This window comes from Silurus meridionalis, chromosome 8, assembly GCF_014805685.1.
Source record: "Silurus meridionalis isolate SWU-2019-XX chromosome 8, ASM1480568v1, whole genome shotgun sequence".
In the NCBI taxonomy this organism is placed as follows: domain Eukaryota; kingdom Metazoa; phylum Chordata; class Actinopteri; order Siluriformes; family Siluridae; genus Silurus; species Silurus meridionalis.
The window spans coordinates 6,035,059-6,051,866 of NC_060891.1; the positions used below are offsets into that span (position 1 = coordinate 6,035,059).

General features: G+C 38.6%; 1 protein-coding gene and 1 long non-coding RNA gene across 3 annotated transcripts in view; one reads left to right on the plus strand and one right to left on the minus strand.

The window, feature by feature from the left end:
* Positions 1-1,263: 1,263 nt before the first annotated feature.
* On the minus strand, positions 1,264-16,124 carry LOC124390172. Its single transcript, XR_006926696.1, has 2 exons — positions 15,913-16,124; positions 1,264-1,449 (listed from the first exon to the last, which is right to left on the minus strand). It is a non-coding gene; the product is annotated as an uncharacterized LOC124390172 (long non-coding RNA).
* Positions 9,940-16,808, plus strand: part of LOC124390171 (coiled-coil domain-containing protein 9B) — a 49,618-nt gene continuing 42,749 nt past the window's right edge. The window contains exons 1-3 of one of the 2 annotated variants that reach the window (XM_046855953.1): positions 9,940-10,099; positions 10,258-10,376; positions 15,890-15,982. In XM_046855953.1, the coding sequence (XP_046711909.1) occupies positions 10,081-10,099; positions 10,258-10,376; positions 15,890-15,982 (231 nt within the window). In that variant the 5' untranslated portion in view covers positions 9,940-10,080. The remainder of the gene's footprint in view (positions 10,100-10,257; positions 10,377-15,889; positions 15,983-16,808) is intronic. The other variant, XM_046855954.1, reaches the window with a different exon arrangement.

Below are 16,808 nucleotides of genomic sequence, written 5' to 3' on the forward strand. Positions count from 1 at the left end.
TCCAGGTGGGTGAGAGCCAGATAAAGGGTCATGGAGATGGCATCGTCTCTGGAGCGGTTTGGGCGATATGCGAACTACATATGTTCCAGTGAGGGTGGAAGCTCGGTCTTGATGTGCCTCATGACGAGCCTTTGAAGCACTTCATCACTATGGGTGTGAGCATGATGGGACGATAGACATTGAGGCAAAAGACAGTAGACTTCTTCTGCATGAGAACGATGGTCGTCGTCTTGAGACAATTAGGAACAACGAGGCTGCTCAGGGCGATGTTGAAGATGTCGGTGCGGACATCCGCTAGCTGTTTTGCACATTCCCTGAGCACTCTGCCAGGAATGTTGTCTGGTCCAGCAGACTTCCATGGGTTAACTCTGCATAGAGTTTTCCTCACTTCAGCTGTGGTTAGACAGAGCACCTGGTCACTGGGAGGAGGGGTGGTCTTCCTTGCCACCATGTTGTTCTGCACCTTGAACTGGGCGTAGAAGTCGTGCAGCGCATCCAGGAGGGAGGTGTCACGGTCACAAGCAGGTGAAGTTGTCTTGTAGTTTGTGATCGCCTGGATGACCTGCCACATGCGCCATGTGTCTCCACTGTCCTGGAAGTGGCTGTGGATCCTATTGGCGTGCGTGCATTTCGCCTCTCTGATGCCACAGGACAGTTTGGCCCTCCCTGTCTTTAAAGGCCTTCTTGTCCTCTGCTCTGAAGGCGGAGGCATCCACGGCTTCTGGTTGGAGCGTGTGGTGATGGTCTTGGAGATGGTCATCAATGCACTTGCCATTGTAGCTGGTCACTGTTGACATGTACTCCTCCAACAGGACAACAGCTCTAAACACACAGCCAAGATAACAAAGGCGTGGCTAGGGGACAACTGTGTGAATGTGTTGAGTGGCCCAGCCAGAGCCCAGACTTGAACCCGATTGAACATCTCTGGGATCTGAAAATGGCTGTGCTCCCCAATCCAACCAGATGGAGCTTGAGAGGTTCTGCAAAGAAGAATGGGAGAAACTCCCAAAAATAGGTGTGACAAGTTTTAGCATCATATTAAAAAAAGGCTGTACTTGGTGCAAAAGGTACTTCAACAAAGTATTGAGCAAAGGCTGTGAATACTTATGTAAATTTTTTATTTTGTTGTTTTTTAATACATTTGCAAAGATTTCAAACAGACTTCTTGTCATGATGTTGTCATGATGTGGTTTTGTTTGTAAAATTTTGAGGAAATTAATACATTTTATCCATTTTTGAATAAGGCTGTAACATAACAAAATGTGGAAAAAGTGAAGTGCTGTGAATACTTTTCAGATGCACTGTATATGACTAAGCACAGGTTTGTTTAAGCAGAAGCTCAGTGATTGTGAATTTCACTCATCCTCACAACATCCACAGAGGGACAATCGAGAGCATCCTGAGCAGCTGCATCACCGCCTGGTTCATGGAATTGCACCATCCTGCCATCTGGAAAAAGATACAAAAGTATTTAGGCCTACATCTCCCAACTTGTTTTATGTAGCACCGTGGTCCTGGGGAAACGTTATTTTATTTTACTGTAAATACTGCACTATATATGATTGGAATGACAATAAAAGCCAACTTAAATAAATTAAATTTTAAGACATAATTTGTCTAAAATATCTAAAATTAATAGGTTTTTAAGAGACTTTAGGCATGGCACAAAACATTCTTAGACACTTTTAACTTTAAATCCATATTGCTTGAAAAAGGTTTTTCTCATAGCTTAGTGGTTTATTATAAACAGGCTTGTCAGAAGTTTGTTAAAACCTCTCTGACAGAGCACTAAACGTCTCTTTGGGCATTCATTTATATTACTATATCCTGAAAAAAACAACTGAGTGATTAGGGACATGTGCACTGAGATAAAATAATGCTGTATTATTTTTATTTTAATAGACTATAAACAACAAGCACAATGAACAACTGTGTCTCATTCCTGAGAGAATTCTGAATTTGATATAGAACTATGAATAAACTTAATTGTAGCCCCATTCCTGTCACTGATCCTACTAGCTAACAATATGATTTTTTTAAGACAGGCACAAAGGGATCAGAGAAACCCAAAGGAGATTGGCGGATTTCTTTATTCTAGTGGTGACACACTTCAACAACAATAAAGACTTTATCCGTTTGTATCACTAGCTGTTGCTAAGAGAAACCCATAGTACAAATTTCATGCTTTGACAACAACAATTACAGCCATTTTGAATATCTAGTGCTTTTGTCTGCCTACAGATTGAGGCGCACAGTTTGCATAGCTGTCAGAGTCGTACTGCCATGGAGCCAATGTTTGCAGCCAGTTATATACAGTATAAAGCAATATTACACAAGCAAGAGTATTGGCTTTAAATATTTAAATCCAGAAGTTATATTCCTGAAAATATCATTTGGCACGTCTGCTGACATTGTCACTAACACTACAGTAGTAACAATTCAAACTAAAAGTAGGATTTTAATTATTATATTTTTACTTATATGTTTTGTAATTGCCATTCCTTTACTAAGATCTTTTAAATGCCCAACATTAGCAAATAGAATTGAGCAAAGACCAGGCCCCTATGCCTTGTTTTTTATATATCTGAAGGGAAAAAGATACATAAAACTTTTCAGTGTAACTATGGAAATATTGTAGACAACTCTATTGTCTATTTGCTTCAAATTAATATAATTAATATATTATATTAATGAATATATAAAAGTACTTACTTCTAACTAAGAGTCAGAAAGGAGTCATATAAAAAAAAAATAAAGGCAAGAGTAAAATGACTATAAAGGGCAGGTTGGGAACCCAAGGCCGTCATTATAGATTATGGTGTGTGCTTTTAAGTGTGTTGCATACTCAATTATATGCCATATCTTACTCTACACATATGTATACTGAGTAAATGACAAACTCCTCCTTACAATAAAAAGGATAACAAAAATTTATTCACACAGATTTAGAATTCACACAGTGCAGTCGTACTCTATAGGAATTCCTTTTTTTCTATTAGCATTACTAATTACTATTTACTTACAAGTGCGATCAATAGTGGTTTTATCAGCTTAATTTCAGTCTGGTTTAGAAGCTGTACAGCCCAGGAATGTAGGCTCTCCTACACTGGAGCCAGAGTAATCGGAACAGCCCTCAAAAATAATCAAAGACAAAGAAAGGTGCTTCATACTTATCACATGTACTTTACTGCATAGTGGAATTCTTTTTTTACATATCTCAGAGATGTTATGAAGCTAGGGACAGAAAGCATGGTCAGCCATGATACACCACCCCTAGAGCACAAAGACCAGGGCTTGAACTATCCCCCTCCTGATCAGTAATCCAGAGCCTTAACCACTGAGCTACGATATACAAGGACACTAGTCACCACCAGCACAGCTTTTTAAGACTCTGGCCATCAGATCCTAGAAGATCCTAAAAAACACATCCACTGTCTTTTTTTACCCCCATTGCTGCAAACACAGATGGATGAAGACAGACTTACCTTCACCCTTCCTACACACATTCTACTGCTAATATTGTCATAGACAACTGAATCTTCCTCCGGATAGGTTGAGCACACGCACACACACACACACACACACACACACACACACACACACCCTTGCAGTATTTTGCACTTACAAGGTTTCCATTTTTGCATTGTACACTGTACATTTTATATATGCCCATGCTGTTTTTGTCTCGCATTGCACTACTGTAGTTTCTGTCACTAGTGTACTTTTGTTCATTTGTAATTTACAGCACATATTAAAGGTTTGAAAAAAAAGAATTGTATTGTTTTTAAGACACATGCATGTTCTTTTGTTTGTCACTTTGTCTTTTGTTTATATGCAACAAGAGGCAAAAACACTCAAGAGCTGAACAGTGAATGATTGGAATACAGATGAGTACAAACTTGACATTTCTGAATCACACATTCTTTAACATCCTTATCCTTGTCCATTTTCCATTTTCTTTTGTAGGAACTGACTTATAATTTCACCCATTGACGTTTGCCACTGTAATGAAAAAATCAATATAATTCACTTCACCTCTCAGTGGTTTTAGATTTCTGGATGACTGAAGAATTTGTCTACTGTATGTCTCTTTGCTGATTAACAGGACTGACTTTTTAGCATTAATGGTGTGTGTACTAATAGCATGATGATGTCAAAATTCACCAAAGATCATTTAAAAATGAACAAATTACATCAAAGAAATAATAAAACATAATTGGTCAGAATTCCCTTTGGTTATTCCATAGCCTTCAGCTAAACCTTCTTGTTGAGTTGAAGATGCCCTTTGCTGTATATTACATATATTTCTTATGAAAAGAATGATTTAAAGCAGAGATGTGATATAGAGTCACAACAAGGCAGAATAAAATATGTGTGGTATAGATTTTATGAACAAAAATTGTATAGCTATTATATGCTGGGGATGGGGGAATGACTCTTGAGTATTTCTATTGACCTACTGTAATTTTTATTTATAATAGGCTGAGCATCAACTTACTGACCTTTACACTACACTGTTGGGACAAACATTCCTACTCTACTCTGTACATTCTGTATTATCTCTCATATGTACAGCGATGAGAGTGATTCATGTACAGAAGGTGCAGTAGGTAATAATATATGGTATATATAAATAAGGATATATGTAGTAATATGCAGTATTGTAACTGTGCAAAGTAATGACATGATATAGTTATGTACAAGTATGAATGTATGTATGATACAGTATATACAGAATAAATATGGGTGGAATATACACTAGTGCAGTGATAAACATAGTTATGGATCTTGCAAAAAATACGTGGTGGGTAAAGGAGTTCAAAATACACCGAAAATGGCAATGCAGTTGTGTTTTTGTAACAACCACAGGAAAAAAGCTATTCTTCAGTCTGTTTGTGTGGCTCTGAGGCACCTGTAGCGTCTGACCAATGGGAGAAGTGTACCACACTGAGATGTAGTTTGTGAGAATGCTTTCAATGGTACAGCGTTTAAAAGTTCTCCAATATCCTCTAGCACAGACGGGATTTATTTATTTATTTATTTAATTTATTATCCTAGATAATACTGACTACCTGTCCAAAGACACCACAATTTCCAGGTCGTCTTCTAGAATCAGATCTTTTTATGTCTGCTATTTAACTCACATGAGATTAACAGTACATATGCAGCAGTTTATTAAAGCAGTAGTAAGCTGAAACATAATAATCAGTTTTTATGGTTACCAATCTTCTTCAACAATATATAGGTGTGAGAGATGAGTGATTTTTTCATGTACTGATATATTTCCAGACATTTGACTTTGAACAACATTTACAATGTCATACATTTAGCCACATATTTAAATAATAATAATAATAATAATAATAATAATAATAACAATAATCCATTATTATATTATATTATTTGATGCTGATGGCATTCTGACGCTACTGCAACAATCTATGAATAAATGTCATCGAATTTCATATGAATGAATGTCACCGAATTTAAAAAGAATAAATGTCATCAAATTTAATAAGAATAAATGTCATCGAATTTAATAGAATTTAAATGTCATAAAAATATTAATGCCAGAATTTAATTAATTCTTTTGTGATTTTGCTGATGGTGTTCTCTTTTTCTCACTCAGGAGCTCCAAATGTCTAGCTTCCAGAATGGATTGTGCAAAATGAGCATTATACTGACCATGCTACTATCTGGAGTCTTGGCATAATCTCTAGATGAAATCATATTTTAATGTTGCAAACAGATGTTAAAAAGTCTTCCCAAAAATTTCTGTCTGATCATATCACTGCTCACATTCTGCTGCTATTTGATAACCTGGTGCTTGGAACAGGACAAATAATGTAAAGATTAAATATATTTGTGTAATTATTTATTCGTGTGCAGTATAAATGTTAGGTTTGATCATGCCCGAACAACAATTTTTGGAGAGGCTTAGGAGAGGTATCCGATGCAATCTATGATGCCCTTGGTGTAAAGCCGATCAGGGAACGAACAGACAGCACACAGTGTGGTATGTACTTTCTTCGGTTTAATGCAGGAAACAGACAAATATATACAGTGCCCTCCACAATTATTGGCACCCCTGTTTAAGATGTGGTCGTGGACTTCTAAAAATTCTCCTTTTTTTTAAAACAACATAGAACCCAAATGCAAAAAAAGAGAAAAATCCAACCTTTCATTTAAGTACATAACTTTGGTGGTAAAAAAAATACATTTAGAAAAAAAAAACTTGAAATCATGTGTGCCACAATTATTGGCACCACTAACAATTCGTCTGAAAATTTTAATTTAATTTAATTTTTTTATATATTTTTCTGTATTTGCTAAGGTTGGTCAGGGTATCTAGGGACTTTTAATTAGTAATTCATGATTTCCTGTTTCCCTGGGGTATAAATATGACGTGACACAGAGGCCTAATTCTCTTACCCATTTGTCAACATGGCAAAGACAAGAGAACACACCATTCAAGTAAGGCAGATGTGTGTCGACCTTCATAAGTCAGGCAATGGCTACAAGAAAATAGCCACTCGCCTTAACTTGCCGGTATCTACAGTCAGAGGAATCATTAAGAAGTTTAAAACAACTGGAACAGTGACAAACAAGGCTGGAAGAGGTCCCAAGTTTATCTTGCCACAACGCACAGTGAGGAGGATGGTAAGAGAAGTTTCCCAAGCTCACCGTCACAGAATTGCATCAAAGAGTGGCATCTTGGGGTCACAGAGTCTCCAAAACAACCATCAGACGCTCTCTACATGCCAACAAGCTGTTTGGGAGGCATGCAAGGAAAAAGCCTTTTCTCACTAACACTCACAAACGTAAACGCCTGGAGTTTGCTAAGCGGTACTGGGACTTCAACTGGGATCGTGTGCTTTGGTCAGATGAGACTAAGATTGAGCTTTTTGGCAACAAACACTCTAAGTGGGTCTGGCGTAAAACAAAAGATGAGTATGCCGAAAAGCACCTCATGCCCACCGTGAAGTATGGTGGAGGATCTGTGATGCTGTGGGCCTGTTTCTCTTCCAAAGGCCCTGGGAACCTTGTTAGGGTGCATGGCATTATGAACGCTTTGAAGTACCAGGATATTTTAAATAAAAACCTGATGGCCTCTGCCAGAAAGCTGAAGATGGGTCGTCATTGGGTCTTTCAGCAGGATAATGATCCAAAACATGTGGCATAATCTACACAAAAGTGGTTCAGCAGTCACAAACTCAAGGTCCTCCCATGGCCATCTCAGTCCCCAGACCTCAACCCAATCGAAAACCTGTGGGGCGAGCTAAAGAGAAGAGTGCATAAGAGAGGACCCAGGACACTGGATGATCTAGAAAGATTGTGCAAAGAAGAATGGTCAAAAATCCCTCTCTCTGTGTTCTCCAATCTTGTGAAATGTTATAGGAGGAGATTAAGTGCTGTCTTGTTGGCAAAAGGAGGTTGTACAAAGTATTAACATCAGGGGTGCCAATAATTGTGGCACACATGATTTCAAGTTTTTTTTTTTTCTAAATGTGTGATTTTTTTACCACCAAAGTAATGTACTTAAATAAAAGGTTGGATTTTTCTCTTTTTTTGCATTTGGGTTCTATGTTGTTTTAAAAAAAAGGAGAATTTTTTGAAGTCCACGACCACATCTTAAACAGGGGTGCCAATAATTGTGGAGGGCACTGTATACACTGTATACAAACCCTGAGCTAAAACTATTCCTTATTGGGTAATATGATATAGAAATCCAGAGATGTGTTAACCCAGACAAGAACGTCATGTATACCTCGTAGATCTTACAGGCAATGCACAAACAACATAGGAATGTGTGTTAAGAGAAACAAATGTGACTAAATATATTTTTATCCAGCCATTGTCGAATAGAAATACAGCTATTAAATTCACACAAATATGTTTGAGCTGGCGCAGTTTGCGACAGATGCGGTTTGCAAACTCTGACTAGTCTCTCCCATTCAATCAAGGATGTAAAATGCTGACATTACTTTATGCCTTCTAAATGGCCTTTTAAATCAAAATCTCTTAGGTTAATGTAGATTATATTGATGGCTGCTTGTTATCTTCCCTGTGCTGTCTATAAGCGATGACGTATGATGTCCGGGGGCATTATAGGTGTATCATGGAAATAGGAAGCAAAAAAATCATTCTACAAAATAGTGTCAGTTAATTTTTCTATACGCATCTACAGTTAAAGCAACATCTTTCAAGCAACACAGATTTGAATCTAGTGTTGATTGGGAAGGGTTTACGACGGTTCCCTTTGGCCCCGGCAACACGTGATGTGACGGATATAATCGGATTGGATAGAAACTCTAACCTAAAGCAATATTGGGAATGATATATACATATTCATGGATAAAAATATATTCAAACGTGAGCGATTCACGTGAGGGAGAAGGTCTTGCAGGCCCTGACGGCAGCCACTGATACACATATGTTTCTGTAAAACTGCTTTGTTATATATATGTATTTGTAATAAAGTAGTCCCCAAGGTGAAATCTGTGCACAACTATTTTTTTTTTTTTAGAATTATGAGTAGAAATAGGATTTTCTACAGAGTAACTGGTAACATGTTAGAAATATGAAATGTTTAATTCGTGAATGAATCAGTGTTTCTGAGCAAAACCTGTAGATGAACGAATATAAGTCTCTTTCAAAGTCACGTGACTGTGTTAGGTCTGAATAGGAGTGGTGCTCTGCTATCACGTGACATGAGAACCTAATCTTTTTGTACTGGATGCAGAAAGTCACTATTCTTTTCACACATTTTCTACATTTTTGAAATATTTTTTTTATTCTGTCAGGATTGTTATTTTCCACTAAGTCTGGTAATAAAGAGTTTCATAGTTTAGCTTTATGATGAAGCCAGATACCAGTTTAAAGTGACTAAACAGCGCTTTTACCTTAAAACAAAGGCCTCTGCGCATGCGCATCCAGACGTGTTAGGGAATGTGGGCTATTAAACATATAACACTTATACTATATTTCGCTCTAATTAATAAAATTTTAAAGATTTGGTCATTTTTCTGAACGAGATTCAACCCATCACTGGTCCCGCCTTCTCGTTCTTACTCTCCACACATGGTCATGTGGGTACACGCCCTCACACATCCATTGGTCCAACTGATTCTCGTCTCAAGAACTAGACAAGTGATTGGTTAGGAAGAGTAGGGGGGTGGAGTCTAAAAACAGCCTACATAATGCCGAAAACACTGGTCTGAAAACAGACATTTAATGGAATTTAATTGTATTATTATTGTTGTAATAATTAAACAAATTAAATAAATAAAAAATAAACATGTTGAATAAAAAAAAATCGAAATGTAATTAATGTAAAGTGTCTGCATTTAAAATTAAGAGCAGTTATTTATTTACAATTAATAAATAAACATTTTATAAAATTAATAAATATATAATTGTTTAATTGTATATATATATATATATATATATATATATATATATATATATATATATATATATATATATATACACACACAAACATGCAGATCACACGGTGTGAGTAGTTTATTTTGATCAATTAACAAATGATCTATCTATCTATCTATCTATCTATCTATCTATCTATCTATCTATCTATCTATCTATCTATCTATCTATCTATCTATCTATCCATCCATCCATCCATCCATCCCACTTTCTTCCCTTATTTTCTGGGCAGAAACAGTTAACTGATGACAGGAATTAAACCCAGTCTGGTTTAAGATGACAGGAAGTTAATGACATCTCAAATACACACTGCATTCATGGTAAGCAGAAAAAACATGCAGAAGCACAACATGCAGCACAAAAACACATCATTCTTATAGTTTGATGTGTCGTGAATATTGACTTGAATCTGTCGGTTTATGTGATGGTTGGTTGATTGGATAATTACAGAAATGTGCAGGTGGCCAAAGACACTGCAGTACTCTTAACAAGACCAAATGCGCCATCTAGTGGTAAACACAGGCTCCGCGTCTGCATACTACACTACTTAGTACGTTAAAGAAAATAGTACAGTGTTTTAAATGTCCACACAAGCCTCAGTGGTCTGAGCACTGGCTTCAGTGTCCTGCGACCATGGCGTACTACATCCAAGGTACATTTCTCTTTATTTGTTATAAATAACGAGTTGCTTGTTTGGCCACATCATAAGTTTAATTAACAACGTGGGGCCTTTATGGCATGAAGGGCGTCAGCCGGCTGCACTACAAGACTGAATGGATGTTTATGTTTGTTTTGTTTATGTTCATGTAGGTAAAATAAGAAATCAGTGGGCCAACACAGGCGTGTATAATTACCCTAAAGATTCATTTATCGACCGGGAGCACCATTTCAACATAGAGGATTTCCAACATGTTGATCTCAATGAAAAGGTAACTGCAGATGTACAGTATGTAAAGATGGAGGTTTCCAATAAAAATGATCATCATCATCAAACTGATGAAACTTACTGGAATCTGGATGACTTGGTCCCAGTAAAACAGTCAAAACAAAACAAAAAAACATAGACGTTCTTTTGGTTCTTAATGTTATCCACTAAACAGAACATGTCACCAATACAATTAAGAACCCACAGGAACCACTTTTCATTAACACCAATGGACTTTGCACTATTAGCATTACATATGCATTTATAGTTTCAGAGTAGATTGTGGAGATGAAATGGTATTTTATTCGCCCTGACAAGGAAATGAACTCATACAGATTTACTTTGTTAGGCAGTTAAAGCTCTGCCCATTGTGCATAGAGAGCCCATGTTCTCCACAGGCTTTGGGGGTCCTCTGGGTACTCTGGTTTCTTCTGGTTGTCCTAAGTGTGTGTGTGTCTGAGTGATTTTGATCTATGAAGTGTTGGCACCCTGTCCATCCTGCTGTCTATAGTAAATGTAAAATTCAGTTTCATTAAATATAAACAAATACACTGCCTGGATAAAAAAGGCGTAAGAGGAGATTCAAAGCACTTTTGTATGTCGCTCTGGACAAGGTCGTCTGCTAAATGCCGTAAATGTAAGTTCTTTAACCCTAACCGATGCGGTAAGTAGCGTCTCATTTCTTAAACAAGCATCATATCGTGTGGCTGTGAAAAATATTGGCTTGTTTTAGATTGGTCAAAGATTAGCCTGCATCAAGCAAAGAGATGTGGCTGTTACTAAACTTGGGTAAAGAACTGTCTAATAAGTTAATAATACCGAGAAGGATGGTGGTAAATCATCTGTGAGGAAGAAACGTGGTTAAAAAAAAATCATGCTCATGATTGTTCATTTACTGTAAATGTTTGATCAAATCATAAACATCATCAGTAGAATTCCTGTGGTCTTCTGTGTTTTATCGTGAAAGCAAGATCATTTCCATGCACAGAATGCAAAGACAGTTTAAGGGATTACGACTAAACAGCTGTGTAGCCTTAATCATCATCTTCTTGCAGCTTCTCCCATTAGGGGGCGCCACAGCAGATCATCCATCTCCATACTACTGTCCTCTACATCTGCCTCTTTCAAACCAACTACCTGCATGTCTTCCTTCACCACATACATAAACCTCCTCCTTGGCCTTTTCCTTTTACTCCTTCCTGGTGGCTCCATCCTCAGCATTCTCCTACCAATACCACAACGTATCTTTTTAGCAAACCCTACACATAACATACTCCACAGATCATAACCTTGTGCTCCAGAACATCTGATCAAATGCACATTATCAACTTGTGCTTGTTAATATCATGAACAGCAGCTATGCTCATTTTTCTCCACTGCTCCTCTTTCTCTCCCCATCCCGAGGCATCCTGAAGTTGCTCCTCATGAAGATTATGGACCTTTAAAGAAATAGATTCCGAACTCGCAAACTTCCCGTACCACACAGAGACGTAACATTGCCAATTGGATCTCACTTCATGTAGAGTTTTGACACTGGACCTCCTGGAGTGTTTAAAGGCTTTGGCATGGAGAAGCTGGTGTTGGATCTGTGATGATCGCAAATGTTGAGCTATTTTATGAGTTGCTTAGTAGCTCCTAGTTTTATAACCACAATGACTGTATAAGTCTGTAGAAAGATCATTACTCATAATCTTACACTCCAGTGCTCATGTTAGTTTTCACTCGCCAGTGTTCTGTATTGTTGAAAGATTTATGATTACACTCTTGATGTCACCCAAATGAGGATGGGTTCCCCTTTTGAGTCTGGTTCCTCTCAAGGTTTCTTCCTCATAACATCTAAGGAAGTTTTTCTTTGCCACAGTCGCCATGGCTGTTCATCAGGGATAAATACACACCATTCACCTTAACTGTTGTTTTTTGTGCATGTGCTTTGAGACAGTCTCTGTTGTGAAAAGTGCTATAGAAATAAACTTGACTTGACTTGACCAATATACCCCATGTCCCTCTTCTGCACATGTGCAAACCATCTCAACCTGGCCTTCCTCACCTTGTCTCCAAAACATCCTACATGTGCTGTCTCTCTAATATACTTGTTTCTAATCCTGTCCATCCTCGTCACTTCCAACGAAAACCTTAACATCTTCAGCTCTGCTACCTCCTGCTCCGCCTCCTGTCTTTTACTCAATGCACTGTCTCTAAACCATACAACATCACAGGTCTCACCACAGTCCTATAAACTTTCCCTTTCACTCTCGCAGATACTCTTCTATCACAAGTCATTCCTGCTATCACTCTTCTCCACCCACTCCACCCTGCCTGTACTCTTTTCTTCACTTCCCAAACACACTCTCCATTACTTTGCACTGTTGACCCCAGGTACCTGAACTCCTCCACCTTCTCCATCTCCACCTCTCCTGGCTCTTCTTAACCTGCTCCCTACTCTCCCCACGAATAATATCATCCTCAAACATCATAGTCCGCAGAGACTCCTGTCTGACCTCGTCCGTCAACCTGTCCATCACCACTGCAAACAGGAAAGGGCTCAGAGCCGATCCTTGATGCAATCCAACTTCCACGGTAAACCTGTCTGTCGTTTCTACTGCACACTTCACTGCTGTCACACTGTCCTTATACATGTCCTGCACCACCTTCACATACTTCTCTGACACACCTGACATCCTCATACAATACCACAACTCCTCTCTTGTCACCCTGTCGTATGCTTTCTCTAAATCTACAAGCACACAATACAATTCCTTCTGAGCTTCTCTATACTTCTCCATCAACATTCTCAAAGCAAATAATGTGTCCGTGGTGCTCTTTCTCGGCATAAAACCATACGGTTGCTCACAGATGTCACCTTTTCTCTTAGCATGGCTTCCTATAACGTCATGGTGTGTCTGATCAACTTAATTCCCCTGTAGTTACTGCAGGTCTGCACATCTCTCTTATGCTTAAAAACCCTTTATTCCATCCTTGATTGCTTTAACTTGTAGCATATCCTTCCCAGGTTGGTCCCTCTGCCTGGCCAATCGGAACAAATTCTTTTCTCCTTTCTTAGTGTCCAACTTCTCATACAGCTCTTCATATGTCTTTTCCTTGTCTTCTGCCACATCCCTCTTAACCTGCTTCCGCATCTCCTTGTACTCCTGCCTACTTTTCTTATCACTCTGTTGATCCCAATTCTGTTTTCCCAACCTCTTTCTCCTTATGCTTTTCTGCACTTCCTGATTCCACCACCACGTTTTTTCTTCTATTTCCAGATGTCACACCAAGTACCTTTCCAGCTGTCTCCCTTATCACTTCTGCAGTAGTTGCCCAATCATCCAGCACCTCTTCACCACAACCAAACCACTGTCTGACCTCTTCCCTGAATCTCATACTACACTCTTCCTCATTCAGATTCCACCATCTTATTCTTCTTTCAGTCCTCACTCTCCTCTTCTTCTTCTTCACCTCCAAAGCTATCATACAGACCACCATCTGATGCTGTCTAGCTACACTGTCACCTTACAGTCTCCAATCTTCTTCAGGTTGCATCTCCTACATAGAAGTCCACCTGTGTGCACCTTCCTCCACTCTTATACGTCACCCTATGCTCCTCGGTCTTCTTAAAATAAGTGCTCACCACTGCCATTTTCATCCTTTTAGCAAAATCTACCACTATCTGTTCTTCAACATACCTTAAACTCCTTAAAGCTATACCTACCCATCATCTCAGTTCCCTTCACCTACATGCCCATTAAATTCTGCCCCAATCACCAATCGTTCATTCCTAGGTACACCTTCTACCACTTCATCTTTCTCCATTTCACAACCTACTTGTGGAGCATAGGCACTAATGACATTGATCATCACCCCTTCAACTTCACCTCACTTCACGTCCACTACACTCTTACTAAACTCTTCCCTCAGGATCACCCCTAAACCATTTCTCTTTCCATCCACACCATGATAGAACATTTTAAACCCACCTCAAATGCTCCAGCTACTTCTTTCCCTTTCCAGTCATAGTACCAACATTTTAAAGTGCCAACCCGAACCTCCACTTCTCCGTTCCCTGCATGTTAAATTCGGAGTATATTTATATGGTGAAGTGAAGCAGTGGAGGACATTAACGAAGTAAATGTTATTTGTTATTGTATTTAAGTAGCTTTTTACATACGTGTACTTTACTGATGTATTTCTATTTGGGGAGACTTTTACTTGAACTTCACCACATTTCAAAGTCAAATATCTTTTCTTTATCTTTCTATTTTACTCAACTATATTTTGCTAAATCAGCCATTCCATTTTTGAGTAAATAAAAATGTAACTGGTCAAACACACAGCAAGACACCAATCGGTATAGAGCGAACTTGTTTTGATTGTTTTGAACGCATCACCTACATACAGTTCAGCATCCGTTCAACAGCAACATTTTGAGAAGAATAAATGATGGAAGAAACTTCTGAATCGAACTTGCCACAGCACCCATTGCATAATTTGCTCAAGTGTCTTGTGACAAAAAACGATAATAGGAACATTTATAGCCTTAATATATCATAGTACTTCGGATACTTAAGTACATTTGAAGGCAAATACTTTTTACTTTTATTCAAGTGAAAGTTTAAAGGGAGCACTTTTACTGGAGTGATATATTAGTGTTTCTCTATTTTAACTAAACTACATGGTTTGTCTACTTTGTCCACCACTGCGAGTCTAATGATTGGTCTGTCCATGTACAAAAAAAATCCATAAATAGACCCCACCTTGTATATTGCATATTGTAAAGATTCCAATCAAAACAATCAAATTGAGAAAGAGTTGCACATAACTTTTATGCATTGATTGGTCCATGTCCAGACCTTAATCAATTGAGATTCCTTGAGATGTGCTGAAGAAGACTTTACTTTAAAATTAATGGATAAAAATAAATGACATTGCATCAGCATATCAAAATATTACCACAGAGAATGTGTGCTGCAATCAATGCAAAAGGCATTGTCTAATGAAATGATTACCTTTTATTAAATGTTTTTGGCCAGGCAGTGTATATTACTTTTTATATGTACAATACCTTTTTGATAAAAATATTTTTAATTTTAAATTTTTTTAATGATTTACAATAAATCTTATGACACAGGTTGAGTATTTAAAATCATGGTAAAAGGTAAAAGTTTTTGACTGAAAGCATTGGACTGCTTTGTTTCTTTTTCTAGTTCAACACAAAGGGAGAAGAGCGACAGGATGAAGGGTCGCATGTGCTTGAGAGAGAGAGAGAGAGAGAGAGAGAGAGAGAGAGAGAGAGAGAGAGAGAGAGAGAGAGAGAGAGGGGTGGGGGAGAGGGGAAAAGGAGGTGGTGGGGAGGGAGGAGTGGCAGACAGTGAGAGTGAGCGAAGCAGAAAGTATGTGTGTCTGTGTGTATATGAGTAAGTGGGTTGTTGCTATAAAATATGTGAGCAGGGGTGCTCCTTTTGCGTTTGCTTGAGATTAGGGTTTTTATTTTTTTCCCCCTTTTTTTCATTTGTAATCAAGGCATGCTTGCACAATCCACTCACTTCTCTGTGCCTCCTCGGCTGCCTTGTGTCTGGAAGCCATCCAGCTCTCGTCGCTGACATGGACCGATCTGTGAGTGGCTTTAACTCTATCTTGTCTCGTGTTTCTGCCGCTGTCTCGCACCGTCTCCCTTCCTCACTTCTGCTCTCCCTCACTATGTGTCTGTCACTAAGCTCAGACTGTCATTGGCGTCCTGCTGTCTCTTTTCCTCGTGCACGTCTATGAGTAAACCAGCTCTCTGTACTGTCCGGCTAAATATGATTGCTGTGAGCGAGGCCTCTTTTTTTAGGCATGGACGCTGCTGTCAGCTGATCATCTGGGCTAATATGTGTTGGTATTTTCAGTCCGACTTGGGGTTGGGGTGGTGGGGGGAGGTTTGGAAGTGCATGCTGAGATTATTATGGTCCTTTCGTGAGCCAGTGACTCATTTGGGCACTGTGTGTGTGTGTGTGTGTGTGTGTGTGTGTGTGTGTGTGTGTATGCATACTTGCTGTATTTGTGTACCCTGACAACCAGAGCTCGAGTTTCTTGGCCTGCAAAACCTTCATGTCTCAGTCTACATGATGTAAGACCCCATCTCTCACCTTGTTCCGCTTAATCAAAGTGTTTGGTCATGTGTTGGGCTTCAGATCAGATTTATCGGTTCGGCAGATTTCTTCCCCGCAGAGGACAGACTTTCTTCCGTAGGTTTGCTGACACTATTTTGCAGACTCCATGCAATGTGCTTACTAAACAGAGATTCTGTTTCATTATGGCGAGACAGCTGAAAATGCAGGGAATCTTAAAGTTTGTGATACATTTTTTTATGTATTGCAGGAATTATTATTATTATTATTATTATTATTATTATTATTATTATTATTATTCATTCTTTTTACACATCAATCCAGTCTGGATC